This window comes from Psammomys obesus, unplaced genomic scaffold (genome assembly GCF_907164565.1).
Source record: "Psammomys obesus unplaced genomic scaffold, mPsaObe1.curated_primary_1811, whole genome shotgun sequence".
NCBI classification, from domain to species: Eukaryota; Metazoa; Chordata; class Mammalia; order Rodentia; family Muridae; genus Psammomys; species Psammomys obesus.
The window spans coordinates 9,357,746-9,373,766 of NW_026591918.1; the positions used below are offsets into that span (position 1 = coordinate 9,357,746).

At 36.6% G+C, this 16,021-nt stretch overlaps 1 protein-coding gene across 2 annotated transcripts in view; it reads right to left on the reverse strand.

The window, feature by feature from the left end:
• Ankrd28 (ankyrin repeat domain 28) overlaps positions 1-15,659 on the reverse strand; it is a 90,938-nt gene extending 75,279 nt beyond the window's left edge. Inside the window, exons 1-2 of one of the 2 annotated variants that reach the window (XM_055612215.1) lie at positions 15,593-15,659; positions 12,949-13,032 (exon numbers count right to left, since the gene is read on the reverse strand). In XM_055612215.1, coding sequence (XP_055468190.1) covers positions 12,949-12,962 — 14 coding nt within the window. In that variant the 5' untranslated portion in view covers positions 12,963-13,032; positions 15,593-15,659. Of the gene's footprint in view, positions 1-12,948; positions 13,033-14,130; positions 14,248-15,592 lie in introns of those variants that run through there. The other variant, XM_055612214.1, reaches the window with a different exon arrangement.
• Positions 15,660-16,021: the final 362 nt, after the last annotated feature.

Consider the following 16,021-nt stretch of genomic DNA (forward strand, 5'->3'; position numbering starts at 1 on the left):
AGAAAAGAAAAGAAAAGAAAAGAAAAGAAAAGAAAAGAAAAGAAAAGAAAAGGAGTTGTGGCTTATAATCCGAGTCCTGAGGCAAGAGTACTTTCTTAGCCTGTCAATGAGATTGTGTCTCAAAAAAAAGGTGGGAAGCTCTCAAAGGCTCACACTCAAGGTTGTCCCGTTTTCCATGTGCCAGGCAAGCAATTTCCATGTGTATACTGCTCCCCTCTCAACACATCCACAGCCTCAAAAGATTGGGCACAATGGCAAGTACTTGTAATCTCAGCATCTTGGAAGCAAAAGATAGAAAAATCCCTCCGACTCACTAGCCAGCCACACTTCCAAATAGGTGAAATATAAAACAATGAAATCCTGTTTCAAACAAGTAAATGGTTTCTGTGGCACAACACATCAGACTATTTTCTGGATTTTATGTGCACTATGAGAGAGAGAGAGAGAGTGTGTGTGTGTGTGTGTGTGTGTGTGTGTGTGTGTGTGTGTGTGTACGTGTACGTACACATACACATGGGGTATGGGCTGACTGCTTTAACAAGGCATCTAAGACAATTGTAAATGAAGATCTGGACAGGTTAATATTAATACCTCATGTTCAAGGATACCACAAATAATTAAGGCAACCTGGAATACAAGATTAGAACTTATAACATGTACAGCTCAAAGGGCACTCATTCAGAATATGAAAAGGTCCTGCAAATCAAAGAGAAAACTCAAATGAAAAATGGCAAGAGATTTAAGAGGTTGGCCCTATGTGTGGACATCAAGTCAACCCATTCAACACAGCTCAACGCTGCCATAAACAAAAAATAACACATTATTATTATTATATAGTGTGGCATACCCTTTAATGCTAGTTCTTGGGAGGCAGGGATCTTTGTGAATTTAAGGCCAGCCTGGTCTACATAATGAGTTCCAGGACATTCAGGACTCACAGACACTGTCTCAAAAAACAAAAGCAAACAAACCCAAAAGAAGCAGCAACAGCAACAGCATTTTAACACTGTGTGGTAGTCTATTAAGCGTGCAAAAGCTTCAACTCTGAAAACAGATATAACTTTAATTAAAAATAATTTATGGCTTAAGATGTCAATGATCACTTGAGCTACTGAAAACACCATTGATTGACTTGCTCAATTTAGAATTGTCAAATTATTTTAATGTGTAAAAAGCAATGTATTTGCCTATACAATTAACTGATTCATTCAACTTGATTATGTAATATTAACTTCCAAAAATGTTAGTAGGACTCTTCCATGTATAGCCCAGCAGTCAATGAAAGGACACTTTCCTTGTAAATTCTGGGTCTGAGACATAGTCTCACTCTGTAGTCAGGCTGTTTTCAAACCTGCACAATTTTCCTGGCCCTATCCTCTGGAGTGCTAGTTACAGGTGTTAGTATTTTGGAATACAACCTACTCCTGTATTACCCAGCAACCTATGATGATGTCATCATGTGTCGCCAGCCAGCCAGGTGAACACAGCTGGAAGGTGTGGTTATCGTGCCCCTTAAGAGGGCCGATCTGACATGTAGTTCCTCTCTTACTCTTACACCCTCTCTTTCTTCTCTTTCTCTCTCTCTCTCGGGGCGCCCTCCTTCCCTTCCCTTTCCCCATCTCTTCCCCTACCATGTCCTACTACCCACTTCCTCCATACCCCCTTAATAAACCTCTCGCAGAGAATATATCGGTTTTCCCCCTGCTTCTTCTTCTTTTTAATTTATAATAATGGTGCATTGGTGGTTCAGTGGTAGAATTCTTGCCTGCCACGCGGACGGCCCGGATTCAATTCCCAGCCAATGCACCAATGTTAATAATTAAGAAGAGATGAAGCAGGGGGACAACCGATATTCTCTGCGAGAGGTTTATTAGGGGGGTATGGTGGAAGTGGGTAGCAGGGCATGGTGGGGAAAGACAGATGGAAAGGGGGGATGGGGTGCCCCAGAGAAAGAGAAGAGTGTAAGAGAGAGAAAGAAAGAGTGTAAGAGAGAGACCACGTGTTCGATCGGTCCTTTTAAGGGGCACGATAACCACACCTTCCAGGCGTGTTCTCCTGGCTGGCTGGCAACACCTAGTGACATCATCATGGGTTGCTAGGTAACCCAGAAGCAGGTTGTGTTCCAAAATACCAACAACAGGTATAAACTAAAACACTGGAGTTAAGCTCCATATTTTAATCTATGAGGGTTTACTCCTCTAAATTTCTCATAAATTTAAAGGCTTCTTTCCTTTTTCTTTCTTAAGACAGAATCATGACTTGTAACCCACACTGACATGGAACTTCCTAAGTAGTCTAGCCTGGTCTTGAACTCACAATTATCCTGCCTCTAACTCCCAAGTGCTAGGATTACAGGCACATGCCGCCATGCCTGGCAAAAGCCCATCTTCTCTACACTTCAGGATTTAGGATCATAAAGAAATATTTGTTACAGAACTCTTGCAATAAGAGATATAGTTGAGTACTACAACTGAAAGTGATTCCCCCAAAAGATATAAGTAAGACTAGGGACAGATCTCAAGTAAGGCTGGAAACATCTCAGTAAAGTGCTAAACTTGTAAATTTGTGTTCAGTGTGACCCAGCATGGAGGTGTGAATAGTCCTAGTGTGGAAGGAGACAGAAGGAACCCTGAAGCTTCTTGGCCAGCAAACCTAGCCTAATTAGTGGTCTCCTGACTAAATGAAAGAACCTCTCACAAAGGAGTATAACATTCCTAAGGATGGTTCCCAACATTGCTTTGCCTTCCACATGCATTCACACAATTTTTAAAAAAGAAATGCTATGATAGGAAGCATACACTAGTTTGTTGAGACAGCACTTTCTTTTGCATTGATTTCTGGATTAAAAAGTTTGGTAATATTTTCTTTTTAAACAGCTTTATTGAAACCCTATTTGTAAACATACAGAATACACAATTCAGTGCTGGTAGTACTCTCAGCTTTACATGTATCTTCTCAATCAATCTCAGAACACCTCATCATGCTACAAAGACACTTCTTTCTCTTAAACCAGTAGTTTTCCACCTGTGGGCTGTGATGTTTCACAGAGGTCACATATCAGATATCCTGCGTATCAAATATTTAAATTGCAATTCATAACAGTTGCAAAATTACAGTTATAAAGGAGCAGCAAAATAATTCTATGGTCGGGAGTCATCATAACATGAGGGACTGTATTAAAGAGTCATACAGCCTTAGGAACGTTAAGAACTACTGTCTTAAACCATCCTCCTCATTTCTATTTTCCTTGGCCCTACTAAAATAAATAAATAAATAAATAAATAAATAAATAAATAAGCAAACAAACAAATAAATAAATGCTCTGTCTCTGTGGGTTTGTCTGCTTTGCTTACATACTTACTGGGTTTGTTATACTGCAACATTATTAATATTTCATTTTATTGATTAATAATATTCTACTGTAGGGACATACCACATTTTAAATTTATTCATTAGTTGATAGAAATTTGAATTGCTTACATTTTTTTGGCTATTATCAGGAATATGAATACTGCCACAAACATTTATTTCTTCATAAAAAATCTTTATGTGGACTTGTTTTTTTCTTTTAAGGGGTATATCCTTTGGAATGAAAGAATGGGTAATAGAACAACTCTATACTTAAACTTGAGGAACCACCATCCTGTTTTCTATAGTAATTTCTTAGCAGAGTGAATGACAGCTTCCATATCTAGAAATTTTTGACATCATTTGTTACTGTCTGTCGTAAATTATCTTCATCAAGCCGGGCATGGTGGTACATGTCTTTAATCCCAACACTCTGGAGGCAAACAGATCTCTATGAGTTCAAGTGTTCCTAGTCTACCGTATCCATTATCTAGGCAAGCTAGGGTGGTAGAATGAGACCCCTACGTAAAAAATAAAAAGCAAAGCCAAAGCAAGCCAAACAAACAAAAAAACATCCCAGTGTGTAATGAGTGCTATCTCAATTATAGGTTTGATTATCATTACCCTGATGGCTATTGCTGTTCAACATGTCTTCATGTGCTCATCAACCCTTCCACACTTTCTTTGGAGGTGTCTATTCATCCTTTGCTTGTATTTTTTTCAAGATTTATTTATGATTAATATAGCATTCTGCCTGTATGTATGCCTGTGCACCAGAAAAGGACACTAGATTTCACTATAGATGGTTGTGAACCACCATGTGGTTGCTGGGAATCGAACTCAGGACCTTTGGAAGAACGCCCAGTGTTCTCAACCTCTGAGCCATGATATATGAAAGAGGTTTATTAGATGGAGATGAAGAGTGAGAGGAGAGAGCGAGACATGATGAGGGAATAGGAGGTGGGTGCCCCGACAGAGAAAGTAGAGAAGGCAAGAGAGGAGAGGACAAGAGAGGTCAAGGGCCAAGAGAAAGACAAAGTGGCGGGTTGGTCCTTTTAAGAAGCAACAGTAACCACGCCTGCCAGGTGTGGCTATCTGGCGGGTGACACATGATGACATCATAGGTTGCTAGGCAACCCAGAAGCAGACTGCCTAAATACTAACATCTGTGACATGCAATCAGTCTTGCTGTGGACTTGTTTGGATGACCACTTATTCAAATTCAATCCTCACACTTCCTACTTGGGAGGTAGTAATAAATTGCACAGTAAAAGGCTCACTTCCTCAGAATACCTAAATTCAGACACTAGTCACAAGTTTCACAGTGTCTTTTCCCATTCCTCCTCCTCCTCCTATCTTTCTGTATATAGGCCATTCCTTAGGAGCTCCCATATGCACAGCTTTGGAAGCCTTGAAAGTAGACCTTTTGGTTTTGTCTATGTTCATTATGTTAGATATGATTCATTAAATTACTGAACATTGGTGATCACACTGATTTTCAGTCTCCAAAAGCAGAAGGTAAATATTAACATTAACAATGTTAATATTAACAATGCCTTGGTCTTTCAGGTGACCAACTCCCATCCTAAAGCTATTTAGAGGCCCCTACATACTTAGTCACCTGACTAACGCACAAAAGACACTATCACACTTAAAATTTCAAGGGTTTTAAGTGTTATGTGCTAATAAATGGGAAGACAAGTCAAACACTTTATATCAGATTTCTACTAAAAACACAAGAATGTGGTCCAAAGATGTACACCAACAAGAATTCTGATACAGCACTCACAAGGATGTGAGTTAACTATACATAGTATATATATATATATATATATATATATATATATATATATATATATATATATGTACACAACACTATATATATATAGTGCTGTGTACAAACACACATTGCTATAGGCCACATATATGCCCTATGGGAACACAAGCTTATATATAGCATTTTGCCAGAAACATGTTTAAAATAGGTTCATTGTTCCTAATACACAAAAAAGTAAAAATAACCCAACAATAGCAGGATATATAAACTGTGTTGTACATTCACTGGAACTAGGTAAATTTTTAAAATAAACCTACTATAGAAAAGAATTCAGACCAAGGCAGTAATGGCATATGCCTCTAATCCCAGCACTTGGGAGAAAGAGACAGGCAGATCTCTGAGGTCTCTGTGTTCGAGGCCAGCCTGGTCTATACAGTGAGTTCTAGAACAGCAGAGGCTGCCCAGAGAAACTGTCTTGAAAAAAAAGAGAGAAAAAAAAATTCAGACACAAGTAATATCACATTGTGTGTTATATGATCTATTGGATTTAAAAATATAAAAAAATTAAATTATAATGATGAGACATAAAAAACAATAAAGACAAAGATTTTAAAATACTATTTTATTTTAATGATATGTACATGTGTGTATCTGTGTGCATGCGTGCACACATGTGCAGGGGCCCACAAAGGCCAGAAGAGGTTGCTGGATCCCCTGCTGCTGGAGTGATATAGTGTGAGTCATCTGGTGTAGGTTCTAGGAAACAAAACTTGGGTCTTTTTCAAGAACAATACATCCTTTTAACCGCTGAGTCATTTCTCTAGTCCCAAATGTGAAATTCTAATCATTATGTAGATACAAAGGGTAGTTTTTAGGTGCTAATACTCAGAACAATGAGAGGAGAAAAATATGGACAACAGTAATTATTTTTACAAAGTATCAACTGAGGTCCATTTAAACTAAGGGGGAGAGGGATGTATCAGTATTGGCAGAACAAGCACTTTTTTCTGAAATGGGATCTTCAAGTTAACCATAGTAGCTGAAGCCAGACCTGCATAATCCCAGATACTCAGAAGGCTGGGGCAGGAATACTAAAAATTCAAGGCTTATCCAGGAAACAGTGAGAATATGTTTCAAAGTTTATTTTTTGAGACAGGGTCTTTCTATGTAGCCCTGGCTGTCCTGGAACTCAGAGGACACCTGTCTCGCCTCCCAAGTGCTGGGATTACAGGTTTGTGTCACCATCACTGAGCGTGTTTCAAGGTTTTAAGACAGAGACTGGGAGATGACTAACTGGTTAAGAGCACTTGCTATTCTTGCAAAGGAGCAGGCTTTGGTTCTCAGAATCAACATGGTGCTCACAACTGTAACTCCAGCTCTAGGGGATCTAACACACAGGGTTCACAGACATTCATGCAGGTAAAGCACTCATATGCATGAAACAGTGAATTTATTTTTCAATTAAGAAGGTAAGAGGGCCAGGAATGTCACTCTTGCCTCTCATGTCAAATTCTATGTTCAATTCTTAGCACCAAAATCCCCTTCCAAAAAGCAAACATGCCTACTGGCTTATTTTAGTCCTTTGGGATACTTTGAGTTCAAAAAGCTGCCTGAAAAGTCAAAATATTATATTCACTCTTTATATCCCTGAATGCCAATTTTTATATGGGCATTAAAATTCATGTAAAACAATCTTGGAGAGGCAAAAAAGCAATCCAATTTCTATGAAAACAAAACCATAAACCTTCACTGAATGCTATTCTTTTTCTAAGCCAATGATAAATACTTGATCTATCACATTTGTACCTGATTTTTTAAAAAGCATATATAACACATCCTAAAACAGTTCATTCATTTTTTTTGTTTTGTTTTGTTTTTGTTTTTCAAGACACGGTTTCTCTGAATAGCTCTGGCTGTCCTGGAACTCACTCTGTAGACCTGGCTGGCCCCAAACTCACAGAGATCTGCCTGCCTCTGCCCCCTCAGTGCTGAAATTAAAAGCATGCACCACCACTGACCAACTCATTTACTATTTTTGACTGGTATAGAACATCTCTGAAGTAACTTTGGTGTAATATATTCAAATCCTGATTCTCTATAAAACAAACAAAAGCTGGGGAGATGTTTCAGTGTAGATGAGTGGTTGCTCTACACGCAGGAGGACTTAAATTCAAACCTCCAACATGTAAAAAGCCAGGTGTGGTCGCTTGTGCCTGTAAGTGTCAATACAAGAACAACAATATCAGAAAAAAAAACAGGGAAAAAAAGTGTAGTGTTATTTTTAAAATGTGTAACTCAGATGAATTCTACAAGCGATTATAAGACATAAAAAATTCATTTCAAGGCTTCCAGCCATTTTATGAAAGCTGCATATTTACTTAATAATTAATGTACAATCATTTGTTTAATAGTAGAGAATCTCAATTATGTAGTGAGAATAAAATATTTCCTTTGTGAATACATCATTTGAGTGGGATGAGGCAAGTTTTGCCTTTCAGTACTGACTCAAAGTAAAAGCATTTTGGTTTACACAATTTCGAATGTTTCCGCTATTTATACTGGCTATATGTACCAGTAATCTAGCAGCATGATCCAAAATGCAAGCCCCATGTTATAAAGAACTACACATCTGGCTCACCTGGGTGTTCGTACAGAATGGCAGTGCTCAGCATCCATCCTGTTCCCACTCCTCTGCCCCTGCCCAGGTTTCCATAATTTCCTGAGTTACTTTTATGATCTTGTGTTTGAGAATCTTATAATCGTTAAGTTTCTTCTCTGTAATATAGTAATAAAAACCCAGCTTGTCAGGAAAGCTCTAATGGTATGAACTTTTAGTAAATCGCTCTCCTAGAAGTTGAGGTTCCTGACCTGAGCAACCTATGCAAAATGATTTGAATGTGATCTCTTCAAATGGTAGGTCTTGTGAATGGGAGTGAAAAAGAGGTTTAACCGATGATAAGGCATTCAAATACGATTAAGTGTTTAAGAGTTCTCACGAGGGTCAGCAAGATGAGTCAATGGGTAATGGCGACTGCTGCCAAGCCTAAGTTTAGACCCTAGCACACACAGACATACCTTTATAATTCCATCACACAGTCAGGCAGATTCCTAAAGCTCTCTGGCCAGCCAGTCTAGCTGGACCAGTAACTTTAGGATCAGTGAGACCTGTCTCAAAGAATAAGGTGGAGAGTGACAGAGAAAGGGACTCAACACTGATCTTTGATCTCTATATCTGTATACAAAGCAGCTCACAAATATATATATACAACACATGTGCCTACATACACATGTCTCACGGAGATTAACATTCATCCATAAAAGGACAACAGCTTTTTCATCATACCAATTGCCACCTAAAACTAACTACTAATAGCAACTACAACAACTAGCAACTACCCATAAATGTTACCTTTGTAAATGTCCAAAAAAGCTCTGTAGTGTACCTTAGGGATCCCACTGGATGACAAACCAAGGAGCCATATTAGAAAGGTAAGATAAGTTTCATTTGCTTACATCACACTTCACCCAAAACAGCTCTGCACCACATAGATAGATGATTCTTCTGGGCTCCCTGTTCCTACTATAGTGGAAAAACAAAGCTGGGGGTAGACTATAGATTCATAATCTCTCTAGCATCTGATACTTCTTTGTAGAAGGTCTTACCCCATGGGAGACACTGAGGGTGGCGGGGACAGTCCATCTAGAATCAGAAGGAGGATGGTGAGGGTCACAGAAACAAGCAGAAGGGTTTTAGTGACAGATCTGCATTCTGGCCAGTGAAGATGTACCACCAGAAAGAACTTTCCTCTGTGTAAACTGATTCATCTCAGGTATGAAATTTTAAAATCACAGTGTTTGCTAGTTATACTCCTTGGTCTTTGTTTGCCAGAGACTATGAAACCTAAAATTTTTCAAACATACAAACAAAATCTTTTTTTGCTTAGCTGGAAGTGGTATCATTTTCACTGAGAATGGATGTGTTTCAGGGAAGGGGATTTGTTAAACAGATTGAGCACAAAGGGAAAATTAAGCATTTCAAACTAAATTAAATACCATTTACATTAGGAACAAAAAGTACAGAATACTGAAAACCTTGACAAAAACCATACTCAGTGGAAAGTATAAAATAGTGGCAAAAGAAACTAAAACTTACCTACTTAAGTTAAAACTTATCATGTAAGCTAAAAACATCTAAATAGTATGCTTTACCTAGCAATCCTAGAGATTTTTAACTTTTGATAATTGTATTTTGATGCTAAATGATGAAACAAATATTTTTCTACTAACTTTACAAGACTGCTATTTGAGTAAAACATTTTTAAAAAGCTTATACATATGTCTGTCTCTGAAGTCAATTTTTGTAAGTAACACTAATTTCTACCACTGTGGATAATAATTATAATAAAATAAATATAATAATAATTTCTACTGGTAGAAAAAGTTTTCCTGTAAGTATGAATCAGACTTATCTCTGAAATGGGGTACCATCAATATTTCACATTAAATTATTTGAAAAGTATAATATGATATCAAATTCTTATAAACTTTAAGGAAAGACATTTAATTATTATTTTAGTCATGTAAATCAAGAAAAACAATTAAAGTCAGGAAGGCAGCTGGGCTGGGTGGTATACACCTATAATCCCAGCACTCAGGGAGGCAGAGGAAGGCAGATCTCTGTGAATTCAAGTCCAGCCTGGTCTACAAAGTCAGGACAGCCGAAGCTACACAGAGAAACTCTGTCTCAAAGAAACAAACAAACAAATCAGGAAGGTATCCAAAATCCCTCAGAACTTTGGGAGAATCCTAAATTGGGTTAGAGAAAGGCTCTGAAGCTCACTGATGTAGCCGAACACATTTACAACAAAAGTATAATGCTAGTGCTGAAGCTAGCAGAATTTGTTCAAAGTTGTACATCTAAAGTGATAAAGAAAATTTGTTCAAATGTTCTTTATACTATAAATACCAATATATCTTTAATTTTATTTTACTTACCCTTAGTGGTTTAATAGTTTCTTTCATAAGTAACTTTTTATTTTTCCAAAAGTTTTCTATTTCTGTTGTAAAACAACAAATTATCTATCTTTGTTAAGTTACAGGTGTAAGCAGTACTTTTCCTTTCTTTCCTCCTATGAAAATTCACTTCAGATACAGCAATGAAAACAAGCTCCTATTCTTGCCACAAGAAATGAAGCAGGCAACAAAGCACAACCAAAATAAGCAAATAAATTAAATAAATAAAGAGCAGTCGTTACTCATCTCATGCTGCCAGGACAAGGCTCATATCCTAAACTGTTCATTGCCGTAAGACCAACATCTAGCTATGGAGTTATTATTCAATAAGCATGCTTAAGGCTTGAATTTGATCCCCAGACAATACAACCATCAACAAATTACACATGTAATAAGCTTCCATTTATTTGGTCAAAAGCTTTCAAATTGTCTCAGCTATCTCCTCATGGCAAATAACATGAATATATGCTTCTTAAATTCTAGCTTTTATTTAAGATAAACTAGTTTAAAGAAAGTTACTGTGTAGCTGTTCAAAAAAATGTAAACTTCAGGATTTACAAGAGAAACTTGTAAGATTATATATAGAATCAAATTTTAATTTACACACAACTTAAAAACATAAAATTGTGCTGCAGTGACGGCTCAGTTAGTAAGTTGCCTTATTTGAGTTAGAGCCCCAGCAGCTACACAAAAGCCAGGGCTGGAGGCAAGCATCTGCAACCCCAGGCAGTTCTGGGTGGTTAGAGACAGGAAAGTCTCTAGATTAGTGAAAGACCCTGCCCCAAAAAATCAGCTGAAGAGCTACCTGCGGAGACATCTAGTGTCAATATCTAGCCTCCACAAGCAAAGAGACACATGCTCACACATACCATATACACACTTGCACAAAGAAACTTTTAAAAACATGAAATCTGAATTTCAAGCAGTATTCTTCTTCAACACTTAATCTCTGTTATCACCAGGAACCTGTTACAGTCTTCCTCAAAGAAAGGCCACTGACATTTCTTATGGTGCTAATGACGACCAAAACCAAGACTCAATTTTTTTTTTTCAATTTAAGGTACTTTAATTATATAAAGTATAGAAGCAATGGCAGCTACGAGCTTAGTAATGATGAAGAAATTAGCCACACCAATTAGATCTCCAAGAGTCTCATTAAATACAAAATGGTAGCATTATCAAAAACCAAACAGAAAGGTGTACTTTTGTTCCTCTCTGCTCGTACATCTATAACCTGTAGCTATTTTCTGTGCTAAGAAGAGTAGACTTGCTAAGATAGCCTAATTAGGTAAGGTGAACCATGCACTCCATTTAAAATAAATACATCCTGAATTAGGTGTGTGTTCTCCAACTAAATATAAACTGAGGAGCCGTTACTTAGAAAAGGTTTAGGGGAAAAAAAGTTATGATAATAGTCTCTAGGTAAATACTTTATGCTCTTAGAAATCAACCATTTTAGCCAACAATGCAAATATATTCAGATAACCTGAATTAAAAAAAAAAAAAACTAGGTAAGCTTTTAAATATCTGCCAACATTAAGCGGTCACAGTAATCAATGAAAGGAAAAAGAAAAATCAGAGTTCAAGATGTGCTTGGAGTATATGCTTTTTTATCATTACAAAAATATTCTAGATCTTCTGTCTTGGTGTTGTTAGAGTAGCTTTAGGAGTCATGAGACTCTTCCATGTCACTCTTAGCACAGGGAAACATTTGCTTCCAGAATATAATTATAAATTAACGAAATTATTTTGTCTTATTAAATTATATTCTTTAAGCAAGTTTAACAAGTTAAAAAGATCAGCCTTGGCCATAAAACAAGACCCCATTTTAGAACAGTCCTACATAGATGAGAGAAAGAAAATTACCCTTATGCCTTCTGCATCTTCTTTCTATACTTTCCAACATGTCAGCCTTGACTATTACATCTACTGTATTCCCAAAGTTTTCAAACAATCAGTCCCTCACAAGTGAGTCTAATCAGAAATCAAAAGTCTCTGTGTCTACCTACCTACCTATATAGAATCACACAAATATGAAACACAAAAATGAAAAGACTATTTGAGAAGAGGAAGGGTTGGGAAGGATAGGAAAAGGTAACGGAGAGTAAATAAAATCAAAGTACATGATTTACTTAAACAAATGTCATTAATGAAGCCCATTATTTTGTATGGTAAATATACACTAATAAAAGGTCTTCATAAAAATCTCACTAGTTATTTAGAGAAGTCACATCTGATCTCATAATCAAGTTAGAGACATTTTAACTTTATAGAAATCTTTTCTGTCAAGTTTTAAAAAGAACCCTCAAATCGAAAATAATTATGAGATGTCATATTTGCAATTTGCTTTCAAACTGTGGTTCAGAAAAAAAAAGTATATTATCTACAATCTTTCCCCTTCCCTCTCTCTTTCTTTCTGAATGAGAGTAAACAACAAGATGTTATCAATGGTAAACCACAGGAAGGATATATTAGCCTTCAGAGTATTTTTTTTTTCAACATTCTTGTATTTGAAATTTTCAAAGCAAAAAAGTTCAGAGAACAAAAACCTTTCAACCTGCTTCCAGGAGTTGTGGGTTTTCAGATAGTAATACACACACACACACACACACACACACACACACACACACACACGCAGAAAGAGAGAGAGAGAGACGTCCAGCATACCCTTTTGGTCTCAAGCAAGACTCTCCTGCCTTCACTATGCAGAATTGTGCTTTTAAACAAAAACATACAAACAAAATCACAATACTAGGAAATGCTTTTTAAAGTAAGTTTAAAAGTTGGTATAAGTGAATTAATTGTTTTACCTGAAAGTTAACATCTTCTTTCTTAAATATTAGTGCTCGAACTTCATCTGGATCACCATTAAATATAGCTTGCACCAGTGATGGCTAAAAAAAATAAAAAAATAAAAAAATAGAAGTAACAAAACATTAAACATATCATATGTATAGTTTTAAAGTTTTCTGCATAGCTTCTAGATCTAACGTTTTTTTTCTCCCCTGTAGCCATAATCTTTTTAAGGGGTTAGAGAACATAAATCAGACATTTCATGCAGTTTAATCATATCAAAGCATAGGGTTCATCCTAGGGATGGATGGTAATAAAGAAGCCTACTTAATAAATTTATTCAAAAGTAATTTGACCCAAACTAAGTAATATAAAGCACTAATTTTAATTCTTACGTGAAAACCTTTTACCTATATATGATGAAAAGACATACAAATATAAGCCTGATAATTCAAATCTATTTATGAGCTAGAACCAATCAAATAAGCAATTCCTAGTCCATAGAGAGCTATGAAAGATGGAGATTCTGAAAAGGTCTATTCAGGGCATAAAAATAATATGCATGCAGTATAATGATAGAAAGAAAACTTGGCAACTGGTGAAAAATTGCTATTCAAAGACCAAAACATAGTATATATCTGAATAACAAGAAAAGACAAGCATATGCATGTCTAAATATAATTTCCTGATCAACAACATAGCCTCTGCAAGGTATCATATTATACTGGCCAAATAAGGAGTTAGTTTACAAGTGTTTTAAAATAAGGTTAAGGATATAGCCTGATTCTTTTTAATAAATATAAAGAATTTATGTAAAATTCTTTATACAAAAGGCTATGTCTTGATGTTGCTGGTAGTAACTCAACCTTTTAAAAAATATGCACAGTCCTTGATTCTTCTTAATTCTAAAACCAAATGAAAACAAGAGCATGTTTTTATAACTACTTCTGAGTTTATTTTCAAGTCCCCATAAGGAGATGAACAGACAATGAAGTCTAAAGTAGAACTTAAGCATTTGAAAAAGAAAAATTCACAAATGCACTAACTATACATGCAAATAACATTGCATCATACAGACCCACATACTGCCTGAAGTTTTTAATGAAACTAGTAAAAAACTAATTCAGTGTATTCTTACAAAACCAACTTTACATAACTAGCTCAATAAAATACAAGCAACAGAAACTCTCATAGCTTACCAACACATTTCCAGAAGGTGGAGAATGTGGAGATTTACTTTCCTGGGGCAATTTAGAAATGAATATAGGAGAATCATCTTCTATCTCCTCCAAAACAACAATACACACTCGACTCATTCGCTCTTTTAAAGCATTAAACTCCAAGCTATGTGATAAAAGTCACGGTGCGAAGAGCACAAGTAGTTTTTCCTCCTCTTCTGTATACCACTCATAAACATTCTCTGAACAGTGCAGCTGGTTTTAAAGAACAAAAACCTACTTTTTTTTTCTGCCAGGTTACTGCAGTCTATAAAAAGTTTCACATCAATGTCTCAATAATTAAAACTCAGTCTAGGACTAGTTCTTTTAAGTATATTTTCTTCCATCAAAATAGTTACATTGAGCTCCGATATTTACTTGTACAAAACAATCATTGTTTTGGGTAACACACCATAAAGAATGAAATTAGCAACAACTGCTGTGACAGAGGTAGTCACAGATATTTCCCACTCTTGTCTGCAAGGTCATATAGTTACCAGTAAGCTGGGCGGCCTGTAGCTGAAAACAAAAACCAGAATCTCACTATTCTGTTTCCACTTCTAATTTGTCTTCATTTTCTCAGCTTCACTGACTTCATGCAGATAACATCCAAGAAACAAACAAATAAAAAGACACAGAATTGAGCATAAACCTGAAAACGAGGCTCAGAGGCTGACAAGTCTGTGATTAGGAAAGAAAGAAAAAAAGAAAAACCAGTACTCTGCATTAGCAGCAAAGCTGCGGCACATTTACATGTGATGAGTCAGATCACAAGAGACAATAGGACTACTGGTACGAGAACACAAATTGATTAATCCAGACTTCCCAATAACAGACAAAACACAGATAGTTTTATCCCATCAGTAACATAGACAAGGCAAAGCTTCCATTCTTTCTCCATCAGGCAGTTGTTTCTGGCAGCCCAGTAAAAAGGCACAGACACCAGGCAGAAATGGTGTCAGTGGAGAATCCTAATAGAACAAGCAGACAGCAAAAGAATCAGAAGACCTTTGAGCTCCAATTACTGCTTCAGGTTTTCATTTTAAAAAGAGAAGGGAAGAAAGTAGTTTATCACTCTAGTATTCTCTTTGATCTCTACATGAATACAGCTTCCATTAAACAGTCTTCATTCAGAGGAAAAAACTGTGCATCTTCTCGGAGCCAACTACTTTATTTCAATCATCTGCCTCTGTGCCAATATAGTTTCCTTCCCTGGTGAAAACCGCTACAGTTAAGCTTTTCAGTTGATTTCAGATGCTTTCCTGTTCCTCAGATGATCTTGCAAAATGCCGCTGATATCCTCAAATGAGTAGGCCCTTGAGAAATATCTACACAACCTCAGGATCAGTCCCGCAGAAGCATTTCAACCAAGCAACAGTCTGAAGAGCAAAGACTGCAGACCCGCAGGATGAAATGCCTAGTAATGCTCACATGTTACACTTACCAGAGAGCCGAGCGACTGCTCAGGATGTAACTTCCTCTAGCAGGAGAAAAAAATAGTGCATTTGGACAGCTTCACAATTAGAAGGTTCATGCCAGTTCTGTGACTAATCCAGATCAAACTGAAAAATTCTATAACTGAAAAAATAAGTGTGCTTTTAACATTTTCCACTAAAAGCCACAAGGAAATCTGGTGTACTGCCTCTGCTGACTAACACTGGTTTTAGCAAGTAAACAATTCCAAATAGCTTAACTGCTTTTGTACGCACAGTATAGCAAATGTTTAACTCTATGATAGCAGCTGCAGTAAGAATGTCTGTAGTACTCATAAAAGAGATCTCAAGAGGGACAAGAAATATTCTGACTACAAAAAACAAACAAACAAACAAACAAAAAAAACCACAAACCTAACTTAAGGTGGACTGCTTTTATT